General features: G+C 39.9%; 1 protein-coding gene across 8 annotated transcripts in view; it reads left to right on the top strand.

The window, feature by feature from the left end:
• The first annotated feature begins 7,265 nt into the window (after nt 1-7,265).
• The window catches only part of LSM14A (LSM14A mRNA processing body assembly factor), a 69,734-nt gene continuing 51,357 nt past the window's right edge, over nt 7,266-25,642 (top strand). For 3 of the 8 annotated variants that reach the window (XM_033413913.2, XM_033413912.2, XM_049703015.1), the window contains exon 1: nt 7,267-7,622. In XM_033413913.2, the coding sequence (XP_033269804.1) occupies nt 7,502-7,622 (121 nt within the window). In that variant the 5' untranslated portion in view covers nt 7,267-7,501. Of the gene's footprint in view, nt 7,623-25,642 lie in introns of all 8 variants that reach the window. The other 5 variants (XM_049703013.1, XM_049703014.1, XM_049703017.1 and 2 more) reach the window with 5 other exon arrangements.

Consider the following 25,642-nt stretch of genomic DNA (forward strand, 5'->3'; position numbering starts at 1 on the left):
GACATCTAGAATATTCTCCAAAGTCTGGAATTATGCCACATACTTGGAAATAATTTATGGGTCAAAGAAGAAGTCACAGCAGGAAATTAGAAAATGTTTCTAACAGAATAATAATAAAAACAATACATATTAAATTGTGTGGGATGCAGCTAAAGTAGTTGTTAGAAGGAAATTTACAGGTTTAAATGCTTATACAAAAAAGAAGAATAGTTTAACATCTATAATTTAAGCTTCTACCTTAAGAAGCTGAGAAAAGAAGAGCAAATTAAACCCAAAATAAGTGGAAGAAATAGTGAAGATAACAGCAGAAGTCAATGAAATGGAAAATAAACAACAGATAAAATTAACAAAACTAAATCTAGTTCTTTGAAAACATTAATAAAACTGATAAACCCTAGCAAGATTGATCAAGGGAAAACAGAAAGAAGACTCAAATTATAGGGGAATTATCACTACAGAGCCTACAAACATTAAATGCACATTAACAGGGTATTATGAATAAGTTTATGCCAATACAATTTCACAACTCAGATCAAATTCCTTAAAAAGAAAAACTTAGTGAAGTCGACATAAGAAGAAATAGGAAATCTCAAAGGTTCTACTCTAGTCTATGAATGTAAAGTTTTATAGAAGAGAAACTTATTAAATCGGGGATCAAATTCACTAACACTTGCTAAAGTGAGATGTGATCACATAAAAAGACTTTAGGGAATTGTTGACTCTACCTAATTTTTACTTGACTCTACCTAATTTTTACTTGCAATCTACTGCAAGGAGTGAAGTTAGTGGACAGCTTTCAATCCAAGTCCTTGCTCTTCCTGGGTAGCCCAGGCCAATGACAGAGCACAGCAAGGGTCCTAGGGCCTGATAGTTTCTGCCTGATGTGGGTCTATTCTAAAGAGCAATCTTTGCTCAAGGACCCCCTGTTAGGTTGCCTGAGACTTTGTCAGATCTGCAAACTCTACCTGCTGAATCCTGCTTCCTCTCCCTTTTATCTTTCACAGGCATTACCTCCAATAAACCTCTTTCACTTACGTCTCAGAATCTACTTCTAAGGAGAACCAGCTGACACACATGCTGAGTTTAGAACTCAACCCTGTTTAAGATGTGGCTCCTCCAATGTATATAAAATGACTGACCCAATCATTTGCCTTTCTTTTTGCATCACTTAGGAAATGTATTTGACTGCTAGTTAAGAGAGACAAAATAACACTGACATGGGACTTCCCAGGCGGTCCAGTGGTTAAGACTCTGCTTCCACTGCAGGGGGCATGGGTTCAACCCCTGCTGGGAACTAAAATGCCGCATGCTGTGCGGCATATATATATATATATATATATATATAAAACACTGAGACAAGTAAGATAGTTGACAGTCCAAGCTGGTAAGGTGGCTTCACAGTGTCATAAAAGTCCCAGCCTTCTATCCTGCCAGACATGTGAATGAAGCCACCTTGGACCCGCTAGACCAGGCAAGTGGCCACCCAATGATCCTAGATGATGCTACATGAAATAGAATTACTTAGTCATGCCTTGCTCTAAATATTATGAAATATAACAAAATGGTAATTGTTTTAAATTATTGAATTTTAGGGACTTCCCTGGTAGCGCAGTAATTGAGAGTCCACCTTCCAATGCAGGGGATGCAGGTTCGATCCCTTGTCAGGGAACTAGATCCCACATGCACACCACAACTAAGAGTTCACATGCCACAACTAAGGAGCACACATGCTGCAACTAAAGGAGCCAGCGAGCCGCAACTAAGGAGCCCGCCTGCTGCAACTAAGACCCGGCACAACCTAAATAAATAAATAAATAAATAAAGATATTAATAATAAATAAATAAATAATTGAATTTTAGGGTGGTTTGTTATACAGCAATAGATAACCAGAGCACGTCTCCTAACTAATACAGAAAGAAAAAATTAACATAAAATCTTATATCTAATACCTTGATACAATAGCATTTTGAAGTTATTACTTTCCTGCTTTATTTTCATATGCTGCCTGTTTTTTTCCTTTAAAAAAGTCTTTATACTCATACAATTTTGTATTTAGCTTTTTAACTTAAATATTCTCTTATGTATAACTGATTCACTTTACTGTACACCTAAAACTAACACAATATTGTAAATCAACTATACTGCAATAAAAAAAATTATTCTCTTTTAAGCATGTGTCCATTCGGCTATGTAACCTTAGTGTAATAGAATCATAATATGAGGAGACTTTTTTTTTTTTTTTTTTTTGCGGTATGTGGGCCTCTTACTGTTGTGGCCTCTCCCGTTGCAGAGCACAGGCTCCGGACGCGCAGGCTCAACGGCCATGGCTCACGGGCCTAGCCGCTCCGCGGCATGTGGCATCTTCCCGGACCGGGTCACGAACCTGTGTCCCCTGCATTGGCAGGCGGACTCTCAACCACTGCGCCACCAGGGAAGCCCTTGTTTTTCTTTTTCAATAAATCTGTTTATTTATTTATTTTGGCTGCGTTGGGTCTTTGTTTCTGCGTGAGGGCTTTCTCTGGTTGTGCGAGCGGGGGCTACTCTTTGTTGCGGTGCGCAGGCTTCCCTTATTGCAGAGCACAGGCTCTAGGCGTGCAGGCTTCAGTAGCTGTGGCGCACGGGCTTAGTCGCTCCGCGGCATGTGGGATCTTCCCAGACCAGGGCTCGAACCCGTGTCTCCTGCATTGGCAGGCAGACTCTTAACCACTGTGCCACTAGGGAAGCCCAATTTACTGGTTTTTAGAATCTTCGTAATGTAGTGTAACAATCACCACTATCTAATTCCAGACATTTTCATCACCTGAAAGAGAAATCCTGCACCCATTAGCAGTCACTCCCCATTCCTACTCCCCAGCCATACGCCTCAGCCCCTGGTAACCACTAATCTACTAATCTATTCTGAACATTTCATATCAATGGAATCATACAATATGTGTCTTTCCTGCTGATTTCTTTCACTTAGTGTAACATTTTTAAGGTACATCCATGTTGTAGCATGTACCAGTACTTCATTTCTTTTTACTGCTAAATAATATCCCATTCCATAGATATACTATATTTTGTTTATCCATTCATCAGTTAATGGATATTTGGGTTGTTTCCACTATATTATAAATAATGCTGCTATAAACATCTATGCACAAGTTTTTTGTGGGGACATTATTTTCAATTATTGTGGGTATATACCTAGGAATGGAACAGTTGTGTAACATGGTAACTCTATGTTTGACTTTTTGAGGAACTGTCAAACTATTTTCCAAACAGCCTGCACTATTTTACATTTTACATTCCCATCAGCAATGTATGAGGGTTCCAATTTTTCCACATCCTTACTAACACATGTTCTTGACCATCTTTTTCATTACTAGCCATCCTAGTAGGTATGAAGTGGCATCTCATTGTGGTTTTGATTTGCATTTCCCTAATAATTAATGATGTTAAGCATCTTTTTTGGTGCTTCTTTGGCCATTTGTATATCTTCTTTGGAGAAAAGTCTATACAAATCCCTCACACATTTTTTTTAATTTATTTTTTTAATTGAAGTATAGCAGATTTACAATGTGTCAATTTCTGCTGTACAGCAAAGTGGTTCAGCTATACATATATATATACATTCTTTTTTATATTCTTTTCCATTATGGTTTACACATTTTTTAATTGGGCAACTTAATTTGTGTTTTTTAATTTAATGTTTTAATTTCTTTTAGTTTTAAGAATTCTTTATATCAATATATTCTTTATATATTCTGAATCTCTTATCAGATCTATGATTTGCAAATAGTCTCTTCCATTCTGTGAGTTGTCTCTTCACTTTCTTGATAATGTCCTTTGAAGCACAGAAGTTTTTAATTTTTACGAAATCTAAGTTAACTATTTTTTCTTTGGTTGTTTGAGCTTTTTGTGGCATAGCCAAGAAACTACTGCCTAATCCAGGTCAAGAAGATTTACCCCAATGTTTTCTTCTAAGAGCTTTATAATTTTAGCTCTTACATTTAGGTCTTTGATCTATTCTGAGCTAATTTTTATCTATACTGTGAGGGTGACTTTGAATCTTGCCTGTCAAGAGGAGATGGAATAGAGAGTCTTTCATATCAAACAGGAGATGAAAGAATGGTTAGAAGTGGGAGAGTGATACATATGTTCTGATAAGCAATGAATTCAGTGTGGCCAGAGCCTAAGACATGCAGAGAGTATGTTGGGAGTTACAGTGAATAACTGTGGCCACACCAAAAGACGGTGAGTGGCAGGAGTCTATTTCCCCCATATTCTCCATCAGCCACTCCCCAGCCTCACCAAGCAAACACAAATGTAAAAAAAAAAAAAAACAACAGTGTACCAGCTAGAAACATAGCTTTGGACAAGCCTCCCATCCTTTTCATTTCCTCTTTCAACTTGATTGCCTCTCCTTAAGCCCTCCAATGTATAAATTCTAGAGTTTCTATTGCTGAAAACATTCAATGGAGAAGGAGTTTTGTTTGTTTGTTTCTGTAGGCTACCAGAAATCACTGATGGTCTTAAGCAGGGGAGCAACATGAGATTTCAGTTTTCAGAAGCAATGGTAGTGAAAGTTGTCACCTTCTCAACCTTTTTCTAGCACCTAAGTTAGAGATTCACATGCATAATACACTATGGACTACCACACTGATCAGCTGCATTTATGCACAGTTCCTGGTGCCCTAGGGTGCAGGAAACTATGAATTGAAAAACATAAACTGGAATCACCAAGATTGGTGATTGATTACATGTAGCCAGATAAGGACTCTGGTTTCAAGACTGGACACCTGAGTGAGTCCTGGGGCCAGTGATAGGGCCAGGGAGCATGGATAAAGGGCAGGTTTATTTTGGGGATGGAGGGGAGTAGATGCAGATAATTTTGAACATGTTGAATTGGAAGTGCCTGAGGGACACCCAAGCAACTGCATCTAGTAAGTACGTAGTTAGTGCGACCCTGGAAATCAGGAGATCTGGCGTGAAGATGTAAATTTGGGAATCAGCTTATATATGGAACAGTATGAGCTCACTGAAGAAGCATGAGAAGATAAGCTGGGTTCCAGGCCTGGAAGGGGGAGGAAAGAACAGAAATAAGAGTTCAACTCCCTGGCAGGGACTTTGTACTGAAGCAGGTATTTCACAGCCTTCCTTTGAAGCTATTGTGCACCAGACCCAACACAGCCTCTAGTCTTCTCTCCTGCTTCCCTCTCTTTATTGCCAGGCTTCTCACCATTTGTTCGCTCAGCTCACCAGACATCCTGCCTGTGCTCTGCCTTTATCCAACTTCATCCAATTTACTGAAAAGCTCCTCTGTTCCAGGCTCTGTACTAGGTTCTGATCATATAGCAGTGACCAAAGTCACATCCCTGTCTCAAAACGTTTACATTCTAGTGAAGGAGAAAGACACAAATAATTAGAGATATTGGAGGGAGATATGAAGAAAAAGCAAGCAGAGTAAGGGTATGTAAAGTGATGACGGTGGTATTATTTTATCTTTTTTTTTTTTTTTGGCCACACCATGCGGCATATGGGATCATGCAGGATCTTAGTTCCACAGCCAGGGATCAAACCCGTGCCCCCTGCAGTGGAAGTGCAGAGTCTTAACCACTGGACCGCCACGGAAGTCCTAGGTGGTATTATTTTAAACAAAACAGTAAGGAAAGTCATCTCTAGAGGTGACACTTGAGTAGAGATCTGAATAAAGTGGGAAAGTTCTGGGTGAAAAAGGAGTGGCTAGAACAGAATGGTGAAGTGAGGTAACAAGGGACTAAATCATGTACGTCCTTATAGGCCAAAGTAAGGAGTCTGGCTTTCATTTTGTGTGATATGAGATCACTGGGGAGAGGAGTATTGAATAGAGGAGGGATATGATCTGACTTAGATTTTTTAACAAGATCCCTCTGGCTGCTGTGTTGAGAATAAACTATTGGGGACACGGGAAAAGGTAGAAGGACCTTTTAGGAGGCTACTGCAATAATTCTGGCCATAGTAAGGGTGGCTTATTGTAGGGTAGGGGTGAAGATGGTGAGAAGTGCTCAGATTCAGGATATATTCTGTATGTGAAATGAACATGATTTTGCAGTCAGAACAGATGTGGGCGTGAACAGTTGAGTGGAAAGGTTGGGTTTACAGGGGAAATCGGGATTATGGCTTCGGACACACAAAGTTGCCAATTAGCGACATTCAACTGGAGATGCTGATGCTGAAGAGGCTGTGGGCGTCCCCTGCCGTATAAGTAAACATAAGGATTTTACAGCTATCAAGCCGTCAGTCACAGTAGCCACCCCCAACTGTGCACCCTGAGGGGGTTCAGGACAGAGAAAAAACAGTTTACTAACCCTAGATAGTTAAGGTGCATATCAAAAGAATGATTTCAATGAGCCCAGACTCTTACATCTTCCCGTACATAGAAAAGTGGTAAATTCATTAACTTGAGATGTCTGGTTTTTCTTCAGTTAAGAGTAATCTTTTGATGTTAGGCTACCTGGGTTGTTATTTTGTTTTCGTTTTTTCAAAAACTCCTATATATCCTGGCTCCTCCCTTACCTCTTCCCAGTAGGCCCTCAGAGCTATCTCAGAGGCTGTCTCCAGGCTTAAATCCTCAGCAAAATCCCGAAATAAAACACAATTCTCAACCTTTAGGTTGTGCTTTTTTTTTTTTTTAGTTAACAAGGCTATGGCTTATATGAATTCAGAGTTCACAGGACTGAACAAAACTGCAGACAAACACTTGGGATTGGTCTGTGTGCAATGGCATTGAAAGCAATGAGCCTGGATGAGGCAATCTGAAAGTGCTGGACAGACTCCCACCTCCAGGAGCAGCGAAGGGGAGAAGAGGGGAGACTCCCTGGGTAACATGCTGTAATGGGGCCATGAGGGTTCCATGAGGGGCGCACCTGCCTCAAAGACGAAGTGCCTGGGTCTTAAAGAGGCTCACCAGGAGCTTGGAGGCGGGTTGGAAACTTTCCAGGTAGAGGGATCCTCTTTTGCAATGACACCGGCCTCAGGACAAGATACAATGGGTCTGGAAATGGCGGAGGCCGCAGCTGAGGTCAAGAGGATCGCGCGCGCCGCCACTCCAGCCCACAGTGTCCTCGCGTCCCGAGGAACTTGGCCTCTCCGTGAATCTCCTCTCAGGCCGCGCGGGCGCGGTAGCCACAGATCAGATCAAGCGGCGAAGCTAAAATTACTGAGGCTGCCAAGGCGTCCGAAGCCGCCCACAGCCGGCCGAGTCTCGCGAGAGCGCGGCCTCCCCGGCCCAGCATGCCTCGCGCCGCCGCCGCTGGTGCTGCCGTCGCAGCCGCCGCCGCCGCAGCCGCCGCTGCAGCCGCCGCGCCGCGGCTTGAGGGCGGGAGGCTGGGGGAGGGTAGCGGAGCCGGCGCTGCCGCCATGTTGGGTCTGAGGCGGCTGCTGTAGGCGCCTACGGAGCAAGCGGGCGTGCTGAGCGGCCACAGCGGCGCGGGATCTGCCTCTCTGCGAGCGGCCGGGAGCGGCGGCGGCGGCGGCGCCATGAGCGGGGGCACCCCTTACATCGGCAGCAAGATTAGCCTTATCTCCAAGGCGGAGATCCGCTACGAGGGCATCCTCTACACTATCGACACCGAGAACTCTACCGTAGCTCTCGCCAAAGGTACGCCGGGGCGGGCCTCTGGGTGTGGAGCCGGGCCGGGCGCTCGGGGTTGCGCCCGGCTCTCGGCCCGCGACCTCCTCGCCCCCTCCCTACTCCCTCCGCCGTCCTCCCGAGCGGGGCCGCCCCCTTCCCTCCTTCCGGGCCCAGGCGTCGCGGGCTGGGCCGGGCCGCGGCCTTCCCCGGGCTCCCAGGCTTCTGCCCCAAGGTCCGCGCCTTCAATCCGGGGACTAAGGACCGGGAGCTGGGCGGGCACGGCGGCCCTGAAGTCCGAGAACGGGCCGAAGAACACGGAGATACGCGTCTTCCAACTCCGAAATTCGGTCTTAGCATCAAACAAAGCCTGAGTAGTCAAAGAATTTTTCCGCCTAGTCTTAGTTTAAAGTGCTGATTTGTTGATTCTCCGGCACCCATTTTCTCGCGTTCTTAATTTCAATTCGCTGCATATCCCTCAGGTGAACTGTAAGTGATGTGCCCAAACTTTGGATTTCCTCTGCGACGCAGACGGTCTCGAAATGCCATTGGTACCATGGAGCAGATCACATCCCACTTGTCTCCTGTGTGGTATTTACCTGTTAGACCGGAATCCTTCTCCAAACCTGTTGTGCAACCATCTCTTTAAAAATGTTTGCTGCTCTCGTTTCGGCCTTGTTTCTGGAAGCTCGGGGGGAAGAAGTGTTCAAGCTTTTTCCGGGACCCTTGTTCACAAGGCAGATCTGAGTGGTCAGTGGGCGCTGACCGACCCCCGTGCAGGCTCCCTGGGACAGAGTTCTGGGGTCGGGGAGGAAGCTGTTCTCCCCCAAATATTTAGCATCGCCACAGTCTTCTGGGTTTTGTTTCCGTTTATACGTCTGGGCTTTAGCTCCGCCGGGAAACCAGGAAGAAAATAAACTTTAGCTCCTGATCTTGAAAGAAACCTCACAAGTTTTTGGAACACTTAGGAGAGGGAAGCAAGATAACTAAGGTATTGATAATTTTCGCAGCACATGGTAGAGTTATAGAATGAATAGCATGGTAAGGAGAGAGGTACGGCGATAGGAAAAAAATTTTCTAAATCTATTTTTTTAAAAAAGATTAATTTTTGACCCAGGAGAGTCATTTCGCGGTATCACGCAAGTATTTAGTGACATTTTTTTTGGATTCTCTGGTACATCCTTTTTAATAGCACTCGTGTTGGGACAAATCTTATATCTGGGTAGGGAGCCTTAAATTATTTTATCTTAATTTTCTTTTCTCTCCCCTCCCACCGACCCCCCCGCGGGCATATTTAGCTGTATAATGTTTTAATTTTTATGATTTTGTGAAATTGTGGAAAAGGTCCTCTACAGTTCTTGGTGAGAGCCACATACAAGCTGAAAACAGTATTTCTCTTTAAAGTGGTTTAATAGCTTTTTAAAAAGGCATTGTTTTACCTAATCTGAATTTTAAGGTGTCTTGCCAGTTCCTTCACTCTTCACCAAGAAAAAAATCTGTACATTGTAAAGATTGCTAATGTATTCATTTCAGTCTTTAAAAAAAAATCTGTATACTCTTTTATGCAAGAACCTAAAAAGTCTGTATTTTAATAACGATCCACATTTTTACAAATTATCCTTTCAACAGCTTCTAGGGTCAGTGAACATTTTGTTAGTCTGTAATAGTTAAAATCATATGCAAAACATAATTTGTCTTTTTTATCATGACTTGATAAATATGTTATATAAGTACAGCAATGAAAATATTTTTTTAATCATTGAATTTATGTCTCTACTTACGGCTTTGATATTTAACCCCACATACATAATATATTCTTTTTTCTTAAGAAATATGAGTTATTTAATGTGTAACAGAGGTTTGGGAATTTGTGTTTGCAAAAAATTGGAGTTATCAAATCTTGATATTATTCTACCTAGCGGTATCTAATCTAAAACTACTTTATAACTGTACAGTCAACAACCGGGCACTTATTTCAAATTTCAAAATTAGAAGTGGGGTGTTTGGTCTTAAAATTTTAGAATTTACATGACTTATTGAGTAATTTGATATCTGAAATTCCACCTTTTTCAAAATTTGGATGAAGAGTGGCAGTATAACAGATTGAAGCCAGAAGTTTATTCATGGATTTTAGAATACTGTATGTTTAGAATACAGTGTGTATTTGGATTTAGAGATCCTTGTTAACTCTTTTTAAGCTATGGAGTGAGTTAATCTCTTTAACATTCTTAGAATTCTTTTCAGGATGTTAATTTTTTTCCTCTCTAGGGAGCTGTTTTTTTTTTTTTTTTTTTTGTGAAATATAACCACACATGTTGAAAAGATAAGTAGATAAACAAAGATCTTTAAACAAAGATCCTTGTAACTACCATCCAGGGTAAGACAGGCATTGTCAACATCCCACAAGCCTTCCACCCCCTGCATCTTCCCATCAACTACTACCCTCTTAAGCTAGATATAAATGTTATTCTGACATTCATAGTTTTATCACTTAAGTTTACATCTCTGAATGATAGAGTTTTGTCCGTGTTTGAACTTTATATAAATGGAATCATCTTGTATATATTTATTTTGGCTTTTGTTGGGAGATAGTATTCCATCATGCATATGATATGTTTATTTCTGCAGTTGTTTTGGATATTCTGCAGTTGTTTAAATTGTTTACAGTTTTTGGCAATTATGAACAATGCCTTTGTGAACATTTGTGTTTGAGTTTACTGATGCATGTTTACGTAATTTTCTTTATGGTGTATACTTTGAATTGCAGGATCATGGGGATTGTGTGTCTTTATTAGATAATGACAAACAGTTTTCCAAAGTAGTTGTTTACTAGTTTTTATTTCAATTATTAGTACAGTATATGAAAGTTATAGTTGTTCCACATCCTTCAACAATAATATTTAGTATAAGGTATTTTATGTTTTAGTTCTATCCAATCTGGTGGGTATGTATTTGTAGCTGGTTTTAATCTCCCTGATTACTAATGAGGTGAACACCTTTTCATATCTTGGTCATTTGGATTTCATCTTTTCGTGAAGTGCCTTTGAAATCTTTTGCCCATTTTCCTATTGAATTGCATGTTTTTTTCTAGAGTTCAATATTTAGAATATGAATCCTTTGCTGGATGTATCTGTTACAAGTATCTTTTCCCATTTAATGGTTTCTTTTGGTGAATAGAAGTTCTTTTAATGTAGACATGTTTATCACTCTTTTCCATTATGGCTAGTGTTTCTTTTCCTTTTTTTTAAGGAGTTTTTCCCTATCCCAAGTCATGGAGTTACTTTGATTATCTTTTCAAAACTTTTTTATTTTGCCTTTTCGCATTTAGGTCTATAATACGCCTGTAATTAATTTTGTATATGTTGTGAGGTATTTAAATCTTTAAATTTAGTAAGGGCATCACTTGGCTTATGTGATCCAGATTATAATTTAGATTCTTTACTTGGATGTTACTTACAATTTAAATCCATCTGGAACTATAAAATAGTCCTGAAATTTTGGACTATTTCTGCTTGATGTAGTATGTAATTAGGGTGACCATATGGCCTGGTTTGCCCTCGTGGAAAGTCCTTGTTTGTGCCTGTTATTCTGGCATAATGGTTAAAACATCCCTTTTCTCTCTTGAAAATGTTGCAGTTTGGATAATAAATTGTATGGTCACACTGTATATAATCAAAAGTCCAATCCCAGAGGTACTGCTGAATGGGTGATGTCTTTTATTTTCTGCTAGAGATTTCACAGACTAGCTCTAGTTCTATAAAGTGAAATTGAGGTAAGTTTGATGAACTTTAATACTCAGTCTTCTAAATCAATGTCAGGAAGTTTTAAAGGCAACCTAGAAAGACTTTAATGTAGGTCTAAGTATGTTAGTAGATAACCTGGGCTGTAGTTTGTTTCTTATAATCTTTGTCATAGCTCTGCGTTTTTCTTCTTCCTAATACTGATCATGACCTACACGTAATCATCTTTGTTTATTTGCATGTGTTTATTGTCTCCACCTTCGCTCCCCACGTAGAGTCTGAGCTCCTGGGATGAACGAATATTTATTAAATGAATGAATAAATGGAAGTTAATTAGCATTTTAGTTTATTAATCTTATAGAAGTCTCTTGGGGATATCTCCAAATTCCATGTTCACAATTGTATCTCTCTTTAAAATTAAAATACATAGGTATGTTCCCTCCCCCAACAGTAAGAAATTTTGGAGAATAGGGATATAAGAGGAAAAAATCTTATGACATGATTCAAATGACATTGTTGGGGAGACAGAGTTTCACCTTATGACTCAAGCTCAATTATAGTTTTCATTTAAAATTTAAGAGAAGAATCAGTTCAGGACATTTGAGGGAATTGCAAAGTGATGACATGCATCAATAGTTTGTGGGATACTTCCAATTGTATTTGCACCTGTGTTTGTGAATATGACGCCCAGACACATACTAGATCCTGGATTCTAAGAGATTTCGCACAGAATGGAAGCTTCGTGAAGGCAGAGAGTTTTGTCTCATTCATTGCTCTATCCTCAGTACCTGGAATAGTGCCTGGCACATAGCAGACCCTTGGTAAATATTTGAATAAATGAAAAGGATACTTGTAGTTATTGAAGGTTTCTAATTATGGGAATCTCAAAGTTGGAGGAAGTTTACATTTCCTATAAGCATTATATACGTAGATTTTAAAAGTATTTAAATAAAATTAAATGAAATTCTTATGTAACATATATTTAGTTAGCCGTACCTGGATAACATACCCCTCAAGTGAAAACCAGGTTGCCACTGAATTAGGAAAAGAGACTTTGTGAAGAAGAATGATTATATAAGCCAGCTGCCTTTAAAATGATTTGTTTTTAAAATCCAGTGACTGGTGGAGGAATATAAAAGTGGGTAAATTGGCAATGGATTATTTCCTTACTCATCTGCTAAGTCTTGCCCATTGGCATAGCTTACCTACTTCTTGACTGTTGATTAGCCACATAGTCATAAACTTCAGAGAGTGGGAGAGTTTTGTATGATGGATGAAATGCCTGTGAAGTGCTTTACTGATTTCTTGCATTCTCGCATGAGTTGGAGATCCAAATCTAGCAATTCACAAAATCACTACCTAGAACAGCAAAGATCCAGTGAAACTTAATGCTGCGATTTCTTTTGGTCGCCCTATTTAGTGAGGTTGCCAGAACTTGGAGCCTTGGAAACAGTTTGTTGTTGTTGCATACATAGTCCACAGAAATTCTTGGTAATTCTGGGAGTCTCGTGTCAAGTGCCAAAAACTAACTGTACATTTTCCAGTGGAGTAAAATAAGCCATGACTTTCTGAATCAGAAGTAAAGAAAACAACGTAAAGCCTGAAGAAAATAATAGTAGAAGGAAGGAAATATTAAGAGTAAAGAGATCTTACCTGTGCATGACACATAGCAAGAATTTTATATTTAACTCAGTGCCAAAGTAATAATAGCAGTAACTGTAGATAGTTTAACTTGAATTTATTACTCCATGATAGAAGGTGTTTTCTATAGAAACAATTTACCTTTTATTTTCTCTATGATGCTTTAAAGTAATACTTCAGTTAGCCATTTTAAAAACTGGATATCCTTGAAGTACGTTTTTTTAATGGATAAAGTGTGAGTTAGTCTGTAAAATATTTTATTCACAAGGATTTTATTCTAGTTTTGTGAGGTGTTCGTTTCTGAAAGAAAATGTGACCCAAAGGCCAGTTGGAATACTTAGTAGCTCTTTGACCTTGGACAAGTAATTTAACATTAGCTTTAACTTCATCTTTTAAATAAGGATAATAACGCCCATCTTTCAGAGTCATTCTCAGAATTAAATGAGATAATATCAAAAGTTAACTGTTGGGCTTCCCTGGTGGCGCAGTGGTTGAGAGTCCGCCTGCTGATGCAGGGGACACGGGTTCGTGCCCCGGTCCGGGAAGATCCGACATGCCGCAGAGCGGCTGGGCCCGTGAGCCATGGCCGCTGAGCCTGCGCGTCCGGAGCCTGTGAGGCCACAGCAGTGAGAGGCCCGCATACCGCAAAAAAAAAAAAAAAAGTTAACTGTTTTATTGTAGGTGCTTAACAGAGAGTAGCTATCTCAGTGTTATTTCCAACCACTGTCTCCATCTTTGTCTAGGTACCCCAACTCCATCAGTCATTCAGATCTATTGTAGTCTATAGTCTGTTGATCTTACTACCTTTCACTGCCCCATACTCCCCTCATAACTTTACTTCCTGCTTTAATTCCACAAGGAGTTGTTACAGTCAGTACAGAGCATATACTGTCAATCCCCCTTTCCCTCTCCCACTTTCTTGTACAAGTGTCAACACAGACATGCTGGCCAATTTCACTGTACATTTATGTTCACTAAGCCCAGCGGTCATGGCTACTTCCCATATATATATACTGTATTTCCATAGTCCATTCGTTCCATTTTTCTGCATGACTATTCCATTCCTTGTTTTCCTCAGACTTCCACCACCTCTTCCCCCATCTTCACTTTCAGCCTGTGAACCTTGCTTCCTATTTAATTGAGAAGAGAACAGCAAACAGAAGAGAATTTTTATCAACTCATCCCACATGTACCTAGTTACCTGCATCTGCCCCAAACCTCTCCTTTTCTCTGGTCAATATAGATAAACTGTTCTCTCTAAGGCCACCCTTCCACTTGTGCAAGATTTCATTCCTTCTTGATGATTCAAGGACATTGCTCTAGCAGTTCTCTACTCTCTCTCCTATGTATTCAGTTTTTCTTTTTCTACCAGATCCTTCCTGTCTACTCACAGATATGCTGTTATTTCACCCATCTTAAAAACAGCAACAACAAAAAAGCACTACTCTTAATGCAGTTCTTCTTTGTTATCTACTGCCCCATTTCTCCCCTTCCCTTTGCACCAGAACTCCTTGAAGGAGTTGTCTACATTAAGGTTACCAAAGACTTCCATGTTGCTAAATTCAGTGGTTGGTTCCTGTTCTCAGTCTACTTGACTGATCAGCAATATATGGCACAATTGATCTCTTCTTGTAACAATTTTTTCACTTGATGTTATCCTAGTTTTCTCTAATACCTCACTGGTTGCATCTCAGTCTCCTTTGCTGATTCTTCAACTCCTAAACCTCCAAATGTTGGAGCATGCCAGGGCTTAGTTCGTAACTTCACTCTCTCGTTCTCTCTCTCCTCTCTTTTTTCTTTTCTGTTGTTTACAAGTTATTTCCTTATTTTATCATCTGCACTCTTGTCTTGATGACTCTTCTCTTCATGACTTCAAATACTATCTATAGATTACTGTTATTTCCAACCTGTACCCCTCCTCTGAACTCCTGACTTGTATATCCATCTGCCTCCTTAACATCTCCACCTGGAAGGATGTCTACTAGGCATCTCCCATTCAGCATGTCCCAAACCTGTTTCTCCATCTAATCGAATGACAACTTATTCTTTTAGTTGGTAAGATCAAAAACCTTTGAGTCATCCTTAATTTCTCTGCCTCTCACAGCTCATACGTGTTTCTGATCCTGTCAGCTCTAATTTCAAAATATATGCAGAATTTTACTTCTTACGACCTCTACCACTTTACTCTGTTCCATTATCTCTCACCAGTCTATTCAGAGACATTCAGGGATTCCTGTTTCTTGTTTACAAGTTGACCTCTTAGTTGACTCTCTTTTTCCCTTAGTATTGCAGGGCAGGGGTGGGGGGATGTGTGGGTGGAAAATTTTCTTAGTGAACCTATCTTTTTGTTGATTACTTGATTGGCTGGCTATATTGTTACAAATTCAGAATTTTTTTTCTATGGAACTTTGAAGTTATTGGAATGTTGTGTTCTCACATGCTGGTGTTGCTGATGCCAGTCTGATTCTCAGTCACTTTTCTCTCTGGAAGCTTTATTCTTGAGTTAAGAAACGTTGCCACACTGGCATGTTTTTTTCCTGAGTGATTCTCTGTGGATCTTGTAAATCTTGAAAAAACAATCTTTTTTTTTTTAAATTGGAGTATAGTTGTTTTACAATGCTGTGTTAGTTTCTACTGTACAGTGAAGTGGAGTTCCCTGTGCTATACAGCAGGTTCTTATTAGTTATCTATTTTATACATATTAGTGTATGTATGTCAATCCCAATCTCCCAATTCATCCCACCCCTCCAACTGCCGCTTTTCCCCCTTGGTGTCCATACATTTGTTCTCTACATCTGTGTCTCTATTTCTGCCTTGCAAACCGGTTCATCTGTACCATAATAAATTTACTGTAACCTAACAAATTTACTCTCTCTGTCTGACTCTCAGATTAGTTTCTCTTCCACCCTGGTGTTTTTTGTTTCGTTTTTTAATTCCTATTGGATACATTTATTTTTAATTAATTAATTTGCTCTTAGAAATATTTTTATATCTCTGTCTGTGGGTTATATGTTTGGAAGATTAAAATAGAAAAACCAACCACAAGGAAGAATGCCCAACAAAGCAAGCTTAGAGAGTCAAGATTAAATTTAGACTGCAGATTGGACATGCTTCTACTTTTTCTTCCTGTTTATAAGTCCTACTAAAACTACATGAGAAGGCCTTTTTTTAAAGACATAAACCCATAAAGGACAAAGTAGATTTGGAAAGGAGACAACAGCCACAAAATTTTGGAGGCTGAAAACAAATGGATGAGTTTAAATGTCTTCTTAGCAGTATTTAGAAAGCTGCAGCCTAAGTAGGCAGTGGGTAAAGCCACGAAGTAAACCTGATTTGCACCCAAACTCCTAAAAGTCTCAGGAATTAGCATCATTATATGCAATGGAAACAAGGACTATAGTAATTAGGTAAGATAGAGGTAAAAACTGGAATATTAACTTGAAATTTGTTTCAACAGTGGTCAGATTTCCAAAGCCCCTTTTGCATTTTACACAACTGGATAGCCATTCCTTTCCAACCCTGGTGCTCTCTGGTGAGGGTAAACTAGAGGTTCTGGAGAAACCTTAGCACATATGGGAGCAGAGATACCTACCACACTAAAGACAGCATGGAGCACATGGGGCATAAGGGAAGCTTGTATCTGCCTGGTGCTTATTATATCCATTCAAGAGAATTACTGAGCGCCTACTATGACTATATGTTAAACACTATGCTAGGTGCTAGTAAACAAAAGAGAGCAACAGAGACAAGGTTCTTGAGGACCCAGCAGCTAAGTTAGGGCCTGACAGATAGTCACAATTAGCCACATGAAGAGGATATCTAGGAAGAAGTGTCCAATCCTTGGTCACAGGGAGTTTGCAGTCTGTCAGGGAAGTGAACAGAGACAACTACAACACAAAGTCCAAGACTTATCCTTACCCACAACACCTTGCAACTCACCTAAGGTAGGACCACACTAGTTGTCATTTAGGTCTTCAGATCAGTCAAGTTCCTTCAGATTTGTGGCCTTTTCACGAGGTTCTCTTGACTGGAATGTTCTTCCTTCTTACATGGCTGTTGAAGAAATGGAACAAAGCAACAGATTGATAATGAAATCACAAACGAAAGAGAAGGACTAACCGCTCTGGAAGGCGCAAGTCCCAAGGAAAATGTGTCAGATGACAGATTCAAGCACTCCGTCCCCTTTTATTTTGCTTCCACTGCTACATTTATCTTTGTTTATTCCGTTTGTCATTTGAATGACATGCGAACAAGTCTGAGTTTTCTTGGTGGATTGTAAGGAGCCACGGAAAGTTTTTGGCCAATAAAGTGATGTGTCAGAGTCCAGGTTTAGGAAGTTTATGCTGACAGCATTGTGCAAAAATTGGGGGTGAGGGACAATATGAGCGGACAATATTGAGTTCGGTTGGAATATTTTAAGAGTTTGGGAAAGAAGAAATACAGACCTAAACTAGTTAAAATAGAGAAGAAAGAGCAGATACATGAGAAATTAGGAGAATGGGTTGGCCTTTAAAGAATTGAACAAGGAACAGGGAGGAATCGAATGATGGTACCTATAATGGTTCCTATTGACCAAAATTGGGAATGGATCAGGAGGGAATCAGGTTTATACTCCTAGATTCTGCTTCAGTATCACCACCCCTGCAAAACCTTCCTTGATTACCCTAGTCAGGAAGTGTTCATTGCATCTTCTGTGTTCGTGTTTTACCTTCTATTTTCTTTTTGTGCTTACCAAGCTTTTCTTATCTTTCATTACTAGACCTCAGCATCTTCCCCCCCCCTTGTGTCCCTTGTGCATAGCAAATTAACTGTTGATCACATAAAGAATTATTATTTCTGAAAATTCTCCTCGGTCAGAAAATGTGTGGTTGAACTTGACATTTAATAGGAAAAGACAGTATGATAAATTAAGACAGTATTGAGAATATTTTATTCTCTCAGATTAGTAATAATAAGATAAACAAATTTTCTTTTGCCATCCTGTGCTTTATAGAAATGTTTCAGGATCTACAATTTCAAAGAGGTCCTTATTTATGTGTTTTGCATTATTACTGTTGTTTGGCATCACCATCTAAATTTTCAAATTGCTTTCTGGTTTTACAATTCTCTCTTCATGGCACTCTTTCTAAATTCTTATTCTCACTCGTCGTTATTCCCTTAAGCTCAGTCTGAAATTCTCATGGTTGAGCAAAGATATGTCTGAGTAAATCTGCATGTATTAGTAATCCAACAGGAGGAAGCAAGTGAAGTTGCAAGTAAGACTGAGCAAGGTCTCAAACCTATAATCGTGGAAGATGACATTGGGTTAAAAGAAATGTATGGGTCTTACTTCCCCCAAGACTGCAAGGAAGAGGGGAGAAGATGAGTGAAGATAATGAAATGTATTAATGAAAAAGACAAGACCATTTGGAGTCTTTTTAGTCAAACAGGAGTTTACTTTTAGAATTAAGTGATAAGGAGTTGGTTTTAAGAATATGTTTGAAAAGGTGAGAGAAAAGTCATCTAGGCTGTGAACTCTGTTATCTTAGAGTCACCAGTGACTGGCATGTGACAGTGCTGAGGAGATTGAGAATATTGCGGAGAGGTCAGTAGTAATGTGTCTATTAGGGATGACAAGTATATAGTGGGTACAGGAAGAGATTACAGAGGCTGGGGACAGATGTTTTTATTCAGCGCAGTAATATTCCCTAATAGAAGGAAAGTAGTGTGAAGAATGGACCAAAGGAGAAAGTGCAGGTGTGCAGAAGGCGGAGGTTTGTGGTGACAGGCTGTGGTATGATTCAAAGTCCAGGCCTGTGGAATCTTATTTTTTAAAGCTCCCCGCCCAAGTAAAAAAAATCCAGAGCCTGCTTACTACTGTCCTGCTGTCAGGGTCTGTGCAGGGTAGTACGTTTTGGAGAGATAGCTTGATGAGTGAAGATCTTTTAATATTTAAATAATTAAACCTTGTATTAAACCCTTATATAACAGCTATTCCAAATATATAGTATCTCAAATAGTTTCAGCAAAAGTTTATATATGATATTGGATTTGCACCAAGCACTGTACTTAAGGATAAATATCAGAAGGAGAAAAAAAAATACCAAGTGCAGCTTTTAAATCCATGTGCTGTTTTTTCTGTTTGCGCATCCTGTTGATGTCCAGCTATTTCTTTTTGCTGTAAATAGTCATTTTCCCATTTTATTCTAAGTAGGTTTATTGTGTAACTTAATTCAATTCCTTTGGTATTAAACAGTGCTCAGCAATTTTGGAAATAGCTTACTTAGTAGCTTTTTCCACTGTAGAATTTATTCAAGAAATATTCAAAATCAAAACTACCATGAGGTATCACCTCACACCAGTCAGAACGGCCGTCATCAAAAAATCTACAAACAATAAATGCTGGAGAGGGTGTGGAGAACAGGGAACCCTCCTGCACTGTTGGTGGGAATGTAAATTGATACAGCCACTATGGAGAACAGTATGGAGGTTCCTTAAACTAATAATAGAACTACCATACAAACCAGCAATCTCAGTACTGGGCATATACCCTGAGAAAACCATAATTCAAAAAGAGTCATGCACAACAATGTTCATTGCAGCTCTATTTACAATAGCCAGGACATGGAAGCAACCTAAGTGTTCATCGACAGATGAATGGCTAAAGAAGATGTGGCACATATATACAATGGAATATTACTCAGCCACAAAAAGAAACAAAATTGAGTTATTTGTAGTGAGGTGGATGGACCTAGAGTCTGTCCTACAGAGTGAAGTAAGTCAGAAAGAGAAAAACAAATACCGTATGCTAACACATATTTATGGAATCTTAAAAAAAAAAAAAAGTTATGAAGGACCTAGGGGCAGGATGGGAATAAAGACGGCAGACATAGAGAATGGACTTGAGGACACAGGGAGGGGGAAGGGTAAGCTGGGAGGAAGTGAGAGAGTGTCATTGACATATATACACTACCAAATGTAAAATAGATAGCTAGTGGGAAGCAGCTGCATAGCACAGAGAGATCAGCTAGGTGCTTTGTGTCCACCTAGAGGGGTGGGATAGGGAGGGTGGGAGGGAGACGCAAGAGGGAGATTTGGGAATATATGTACACATATAGCCAATTCACTTTGTTATGCAGCAGAAACTAACACACCATTGTAAAGCAATTATACTCCAATAAAGATGTTTAAAAAAAAAAAGAAATATTCAGATGTCAGCAATATGTAGGGCACTGTGTTAGATACTGTGGTAGTTAACAAAGATACAGATCTTTGTCCTGAAGATCTTTCACTTTTAGAAGAGGTAGGTATATCCAATGGTAGAATACTGTGTGATTTTTAGAGGAAGAATGTGTTACTTCCATATGGGAATATCATTGGTGGAGTTGTGTGATGGCTAGTGTTGTGTCAATTTGGCTGGGCCACAGTGCCCAGATATTTGGTCAAATATTCTGGACCTTTCTGAAGGTGTTTTTTTAACCAGATTAATATTTAAATTACTGGACTTTAAAGTAAAGCATATTTACTCTCCATGATGTGGGACATGGGTGGGCCTCATCCAGTCGAGTTGAAGGCCCTAATAGAACAAAGACTGACCTCCTCTGAGCAAGAAGGAATTCTGCCAGCAGACTACCTTTGGACTCAAACACAACTCTTCTCCAGGTCTCCAGCCTGCTGGCCTACTCTGCACATTTGGGATTTTCACATGAGCCCAGTTTCTTAAAATAAATCTCTCTGTGTCTGTGTGTGTATACGTGCATCCTGTTGGTTCTGTTTCTCTGGAGAACCATGAGGAATACAAGTAGTATCCAAGCTGAAATTTAGGATAGGTCAGATGTGGGGAGGAGTTTTGGTAGAGGACGGAAAACCTGCTCCGTGTATGGAGAATAATGAGCTTGGTTGGAACTTAAGTTTGGGTAAGTGTTTGGGACCAGGTCTTACAACTGATACTTGACAGGAGTTTTAACTTTAAAACTACATCAGGGGGATTCCCTGGTGGTGCAGTGGTTAAGAATCCGCGTGCCAATGCAGGGAACACGGGTTTGAGCCCTGATCTGGGGAGATCGCACATGCCGCGGAACAACTAAGCCCATGTGCCACAGCTGCTGAGCATGCGCTCTAGAGCCCGTGAGCCACAACTACTGAAGCCCATGTGCCTAGAGCCTGTGCTCTGCAACAAGAGAAGCCACAACAGTGAGAAGCCCATGCACTGCAACAAAGAGTAGCCCCTGCTCACCGCAACTAGAGAAAGCCTGCGCGCAGCAATGAAGACCTAACGCAGCCAAAAATAAATTAATTAATTAATTAAAAAATAATATATATTTTTTAAAACGACACTATAAATGTTATTCTAGATTTCCATTTGAACTTAGCCTTAGTTTCACAACTAACTTTTGGACATTTCTTGAATGATTCAGCCTTTTGTTTATTGCTCTCCCATTTTACTATTCAACAGACTTATTTTTCTTCTTCATCAGTCAGTATTAGAGCCTAATTTATAATTTTTAGTTTGTGTCCAAAAGTTAAGCCTTGGGACTTCCCTGGTGGTCCAGTGGTTAAGACTGCGCCTTCCATTGCAGGGGGTGCAGGTTCAGTCCCTGGTCAGGGAGCTAAGATCCCATATGCCTCAGGGGGGCTGAAAATCCAAAACATAAAGCAGAAGCAATATTGTAACAAATTCAGTAAAGACTTTAAAAAAAAAAAAAGTTAAGGCTTTTGGAAAATATTAATGTTATTTTGAGGATGGTAACCATACTTGACTATGGACATATTTATCATTTAAACTTAGAAAGCTTTGGTATTTTATAATGGACGTATTGTATTGGGAATTTGGTCACTATAGCTCTTTCCTGTAGTCATGTACTATGACTATGGGTATGGGTGTTAATATACTGTTAACCAGGTTTGACAGTGTGATATTTGAGCTTGCCTTGATTTAGAGATAGAGATATTTTAGATAAATGATTTTGCCAGAACTTTGACCCTATCTCTTTTTTTAAAAAAGAGTATCATGGTATACATTTTTATTAATAAATCTTTGCTATTTGTAGCCAGAGTGGGGAATTGATTATATTCTTTTAAGACTAATAGAAAAAAAAAAGTATTTTCCCTACTTCCCCCTCTTTTGAACACTGGCCTAAAATTTGGGCTTTTCTAGTTTGGGGAATAAGAAAAACTAGAATACTTATTAAAGCAAGGTAACAACATGATGAAGTTGAGAATATAGAGGACAACCACGCCTAGTTTTAACATTCTCATCCAACTATTATTATCATTTTGTGTATTCTCTTACCAGCTATATTTGTAGGGATGTGTGTGTGTGTGGTTTTTTGTTTTTGTTTTTGTTTTGTCTCACCGTGTGGCACGTGGGATCTTGGTTTCTGTACCAGGAAGACCAGGGCTTGAACCCATGCCCCCTGCAGTGGAAGTGCAGAGTCTTAACCACTGGACTGCCAGTGAAGTCCCTGTGTATGTTATTGATGTGAAATTCATATAACATACAATTAACCATTATAAAGTGTATGATTCAGTGGCATTTAGTTTAGTCACAGTGTTGTGTAACCGCTACCTCTCCTTAATTTCAAAACTTTTTCATCACCTTGGGAAAATACCCCTTACCCATTAAGCAATTCCCTCCCCATTTCCCCGCCTTTCCTCAATAACCACTAATCTGCTTTCTGTCTCTCTGGCTTTTCCTATTCTGGATATATTATATAAAAGGGATTGTATAATAGGTGACTTTTGTGTCTGTCTTCTTTCACTTAGTATAATGCTTTGGAGCTTCTTTCTAGCTGTAACATGTATCAGCATTTTGTTTTTTGGGTTTTTTTTTTTTGCGGTACACGGGCCTCTCACTACCGTGGCCTCTCCCGCTGCGGAGCACAGGCTCCGAACGCGCAGGCTCAGCGGCCATGGCTCACGGGCCCAGCCGCCCCGCGGCATGTGGGATCCTCCCGGACCGGGGCACGAGCCCGTGTCCCTGTGTCCCCTGCATCAGCAGGCGGACTCCCAACCACTGCGCCACCAGGGAAGCCCTGTATCAGCATTTTGTTCCTTTTTATGGCTGGATAATACTCGTTTGTGTGTGTGTGTGTGTGTGTGTGTGTGTGTGTGTGTGTAAAAAACACAGTTTGTTCATCTGTTGATGGGCATTTGGGTAGTTTCCAACTTTTGACTATTATGAATAGTACTACTTGAAACATTCATTTCTGTGTGGACATAGGTTTTTTATATATGAGTGAAATTGCTGAGTCATTTGGTTATTATATGTTTAGTTTTTTGAGGAACCACCAAGCTATTTTCCACAGCAGCTGCACCATTTCACATTTCTACCAGCAGTGTGCAAGGGTTCCTATTTCTCCACATCCTCGTCAATATTTGTTATTTTCTGATTTTATTACTAAAGCCATCCTGGTAGTTGTGAAGTGGTATTTCATGTTGGTTTTGATTTGCATTTCCATAATGACTTATGATATTAAACATCTTTTCATGATCTTGTTGGCTATTTGTATATCTTCTTTTGAGAAGTGTCTCCAAGTTTTTGCTCATTTTTAATTGGATTGTTTGTCTTTAACAATTTGTTGAGTTCTTTATATATTCTACATATTAAACGCTTATATATGACTTACAAACATTTCTCTTATTTCATAGCTTGTCTTTTAATATTCTTAATACTGTTTAAGAAGGGGTTTAATTTTTATGAAGGGTTTAATTTTTATGAAGTCCAATTCATCTGTTTTTTTCTTCTGTCGCTGTTGCTTTTAGTGTCAAATCTAAGAATCCGTTGTCAAAGTCAGGGTCATAAAGATTACTCCTATGTTCTCTTAATATTTTTATAGTTTTGGCTCTTATATTTAGGTCACTGACCCACTAAAAGAAAACTTCTGTGTTTCTCTTCCATTCTAGCTTCCAAATTGTGGGTGGGTGGGTGGGTTTCCCACATCAATCAATTCTCCAACTCCTTGGGCACCAACTGGGTGTCCTACAATTTAACTCAATTCTGACACTGTCTATCTGAAGTTAGTGTCAGATACCACAGGTTAAGGGCTCAGTTCCATAAGACTTCCCCCCACCCACTCCCCACAGCAGTCTCAAGGCCCAGCTTGTGACCTGTATTTTTAACCAACTGGTTATAAATTGGGGGTTGCCACAACCCCTTCCTTGGTTTGATCATTTGCTAGAACAGCACACAGAACTCAGGAAAACAGTTTACTTGTTAGATTACTGGTTTATTGTAAAAGGATACAACTCAGGAACAGTCGGATGAAAGAGATGTAGAGGGCAAAATGTGGGAAGTGGTGCCGAGCTTCCGTGCCTTCTGTAGGCACATCACCCTCCCAGCACCTCCACATCTTTACCAACCAGGGAGCTCTCCAAACCCCATAGTTTACAGATTTTTATGGAGGCTTCATCACATAGGCGTGATCAATTATTAACTCAATCTCAAGTCCCTCTCCCTCCTTAGAGGGTGGGAGGTGAGGCTGAAAGTTTCAAGCTACTTATCATAGCTTCGTCTTTCTGATGTCCAGCCCCTTTCCTGAAGCTATCCAGGAGTTCACCAAGAGTCTCCTCATTAGAGCAAAAGATGCTCTGATATCACCCAGGAAATTCCAAGAGATTTAGGAGCTCTATGTCAGAAGCCAGGGTCAAAGACCAAACATTAGAGCAAAAGATGCTCCTAGTACCTTTATCTCTTAGGAAATTACAGAAGTTTTAGGCACTCTGGCCAGGAGCTAGAGATAAAGACATATATATATATATATATATATGTATTTCTTATGATATCTTAATATCACACCCACTTAGGGATAATTTTTGTATATGGAGTAAGGTACGATTTCACCCTCATTCTTTCACATTTATCCAGTTGTCCCAGAACTTTTTTATTATTTTTTTTATTATTATTATTATTTTTTTTTTTGCTGTACACGGGCCTCTCACTGTTGTGGCCTCTCCCGTTGAGGAGCACAGTCTCCAGACGCGCAGGCTCAACAGCCATGGCTCACGGGCCCAGCCGCTCCGCGGCATGTGGGATCTTCCCGGACCGGGGCACGAACCCATGTCCTCTGCATCGGCAGGCGGACTCTCAACCACTGCGCCACCAGGGAAGCCCAGAACATTTTTTGAAGAGACTGTTCTATTATCCCTGTTGAACAGTCTTGGACCCTTGTCTAAAATTAATTGGTCATAGATGTTTGGGTTTATTTCTGGACTCTGTATTCCATCCCATAAATCTATATGTCTGTCATTATGCCAGTACCACACTATTTTGACTACTGTAGCTTTGTAGTAGATTTTGAAATCAGGAAGTATGAGTCCTCCAATGTTTTCAAAATCCTTTTGTCTATTCAGGCTCCCTTGAAGTTCCATATAAATTTGAGAGTTAGCTTTTCCATTTCTGGGGGAAGGGGGAAGGCCATTGTAATTTTGATAGAGACTGCACTGAATCTGTAGATCACTTTGGGGAGCATTGTAATCTTAAGTCTTCCAATCCATGAACCTGGGATGACTTTCCATTTATTTAGGTCTTCAGTTTCTTTCAGCAACATTTTGTAGTTGTTAGTGTACAAGTTTTTTACCTCCTTGGTTAAATTTATTCTTAGATATTTTATTCCTTTGGATGCTGTTGTAAGTGGGATTGTTTTCTTAGTTTCCTTTTTGGATTGGTCATTGTTGGTAGGTAGAAACACG

This window comes from Orcinus orca, chromosome 20 (genome assembly GCF_937001465.1).
Source record: "Orcinus orca chromosome 20, mOrcOrc1.1, whole genome shotgun sequence".
In the NCBI taxonomy this organism is placed as follows: domain Eukaryota; kingdom Metazoa; phylum Chordata; class Mammalia; order Artiodactyla; family Delphinidae; genus Orcinus; species Orcinus orca.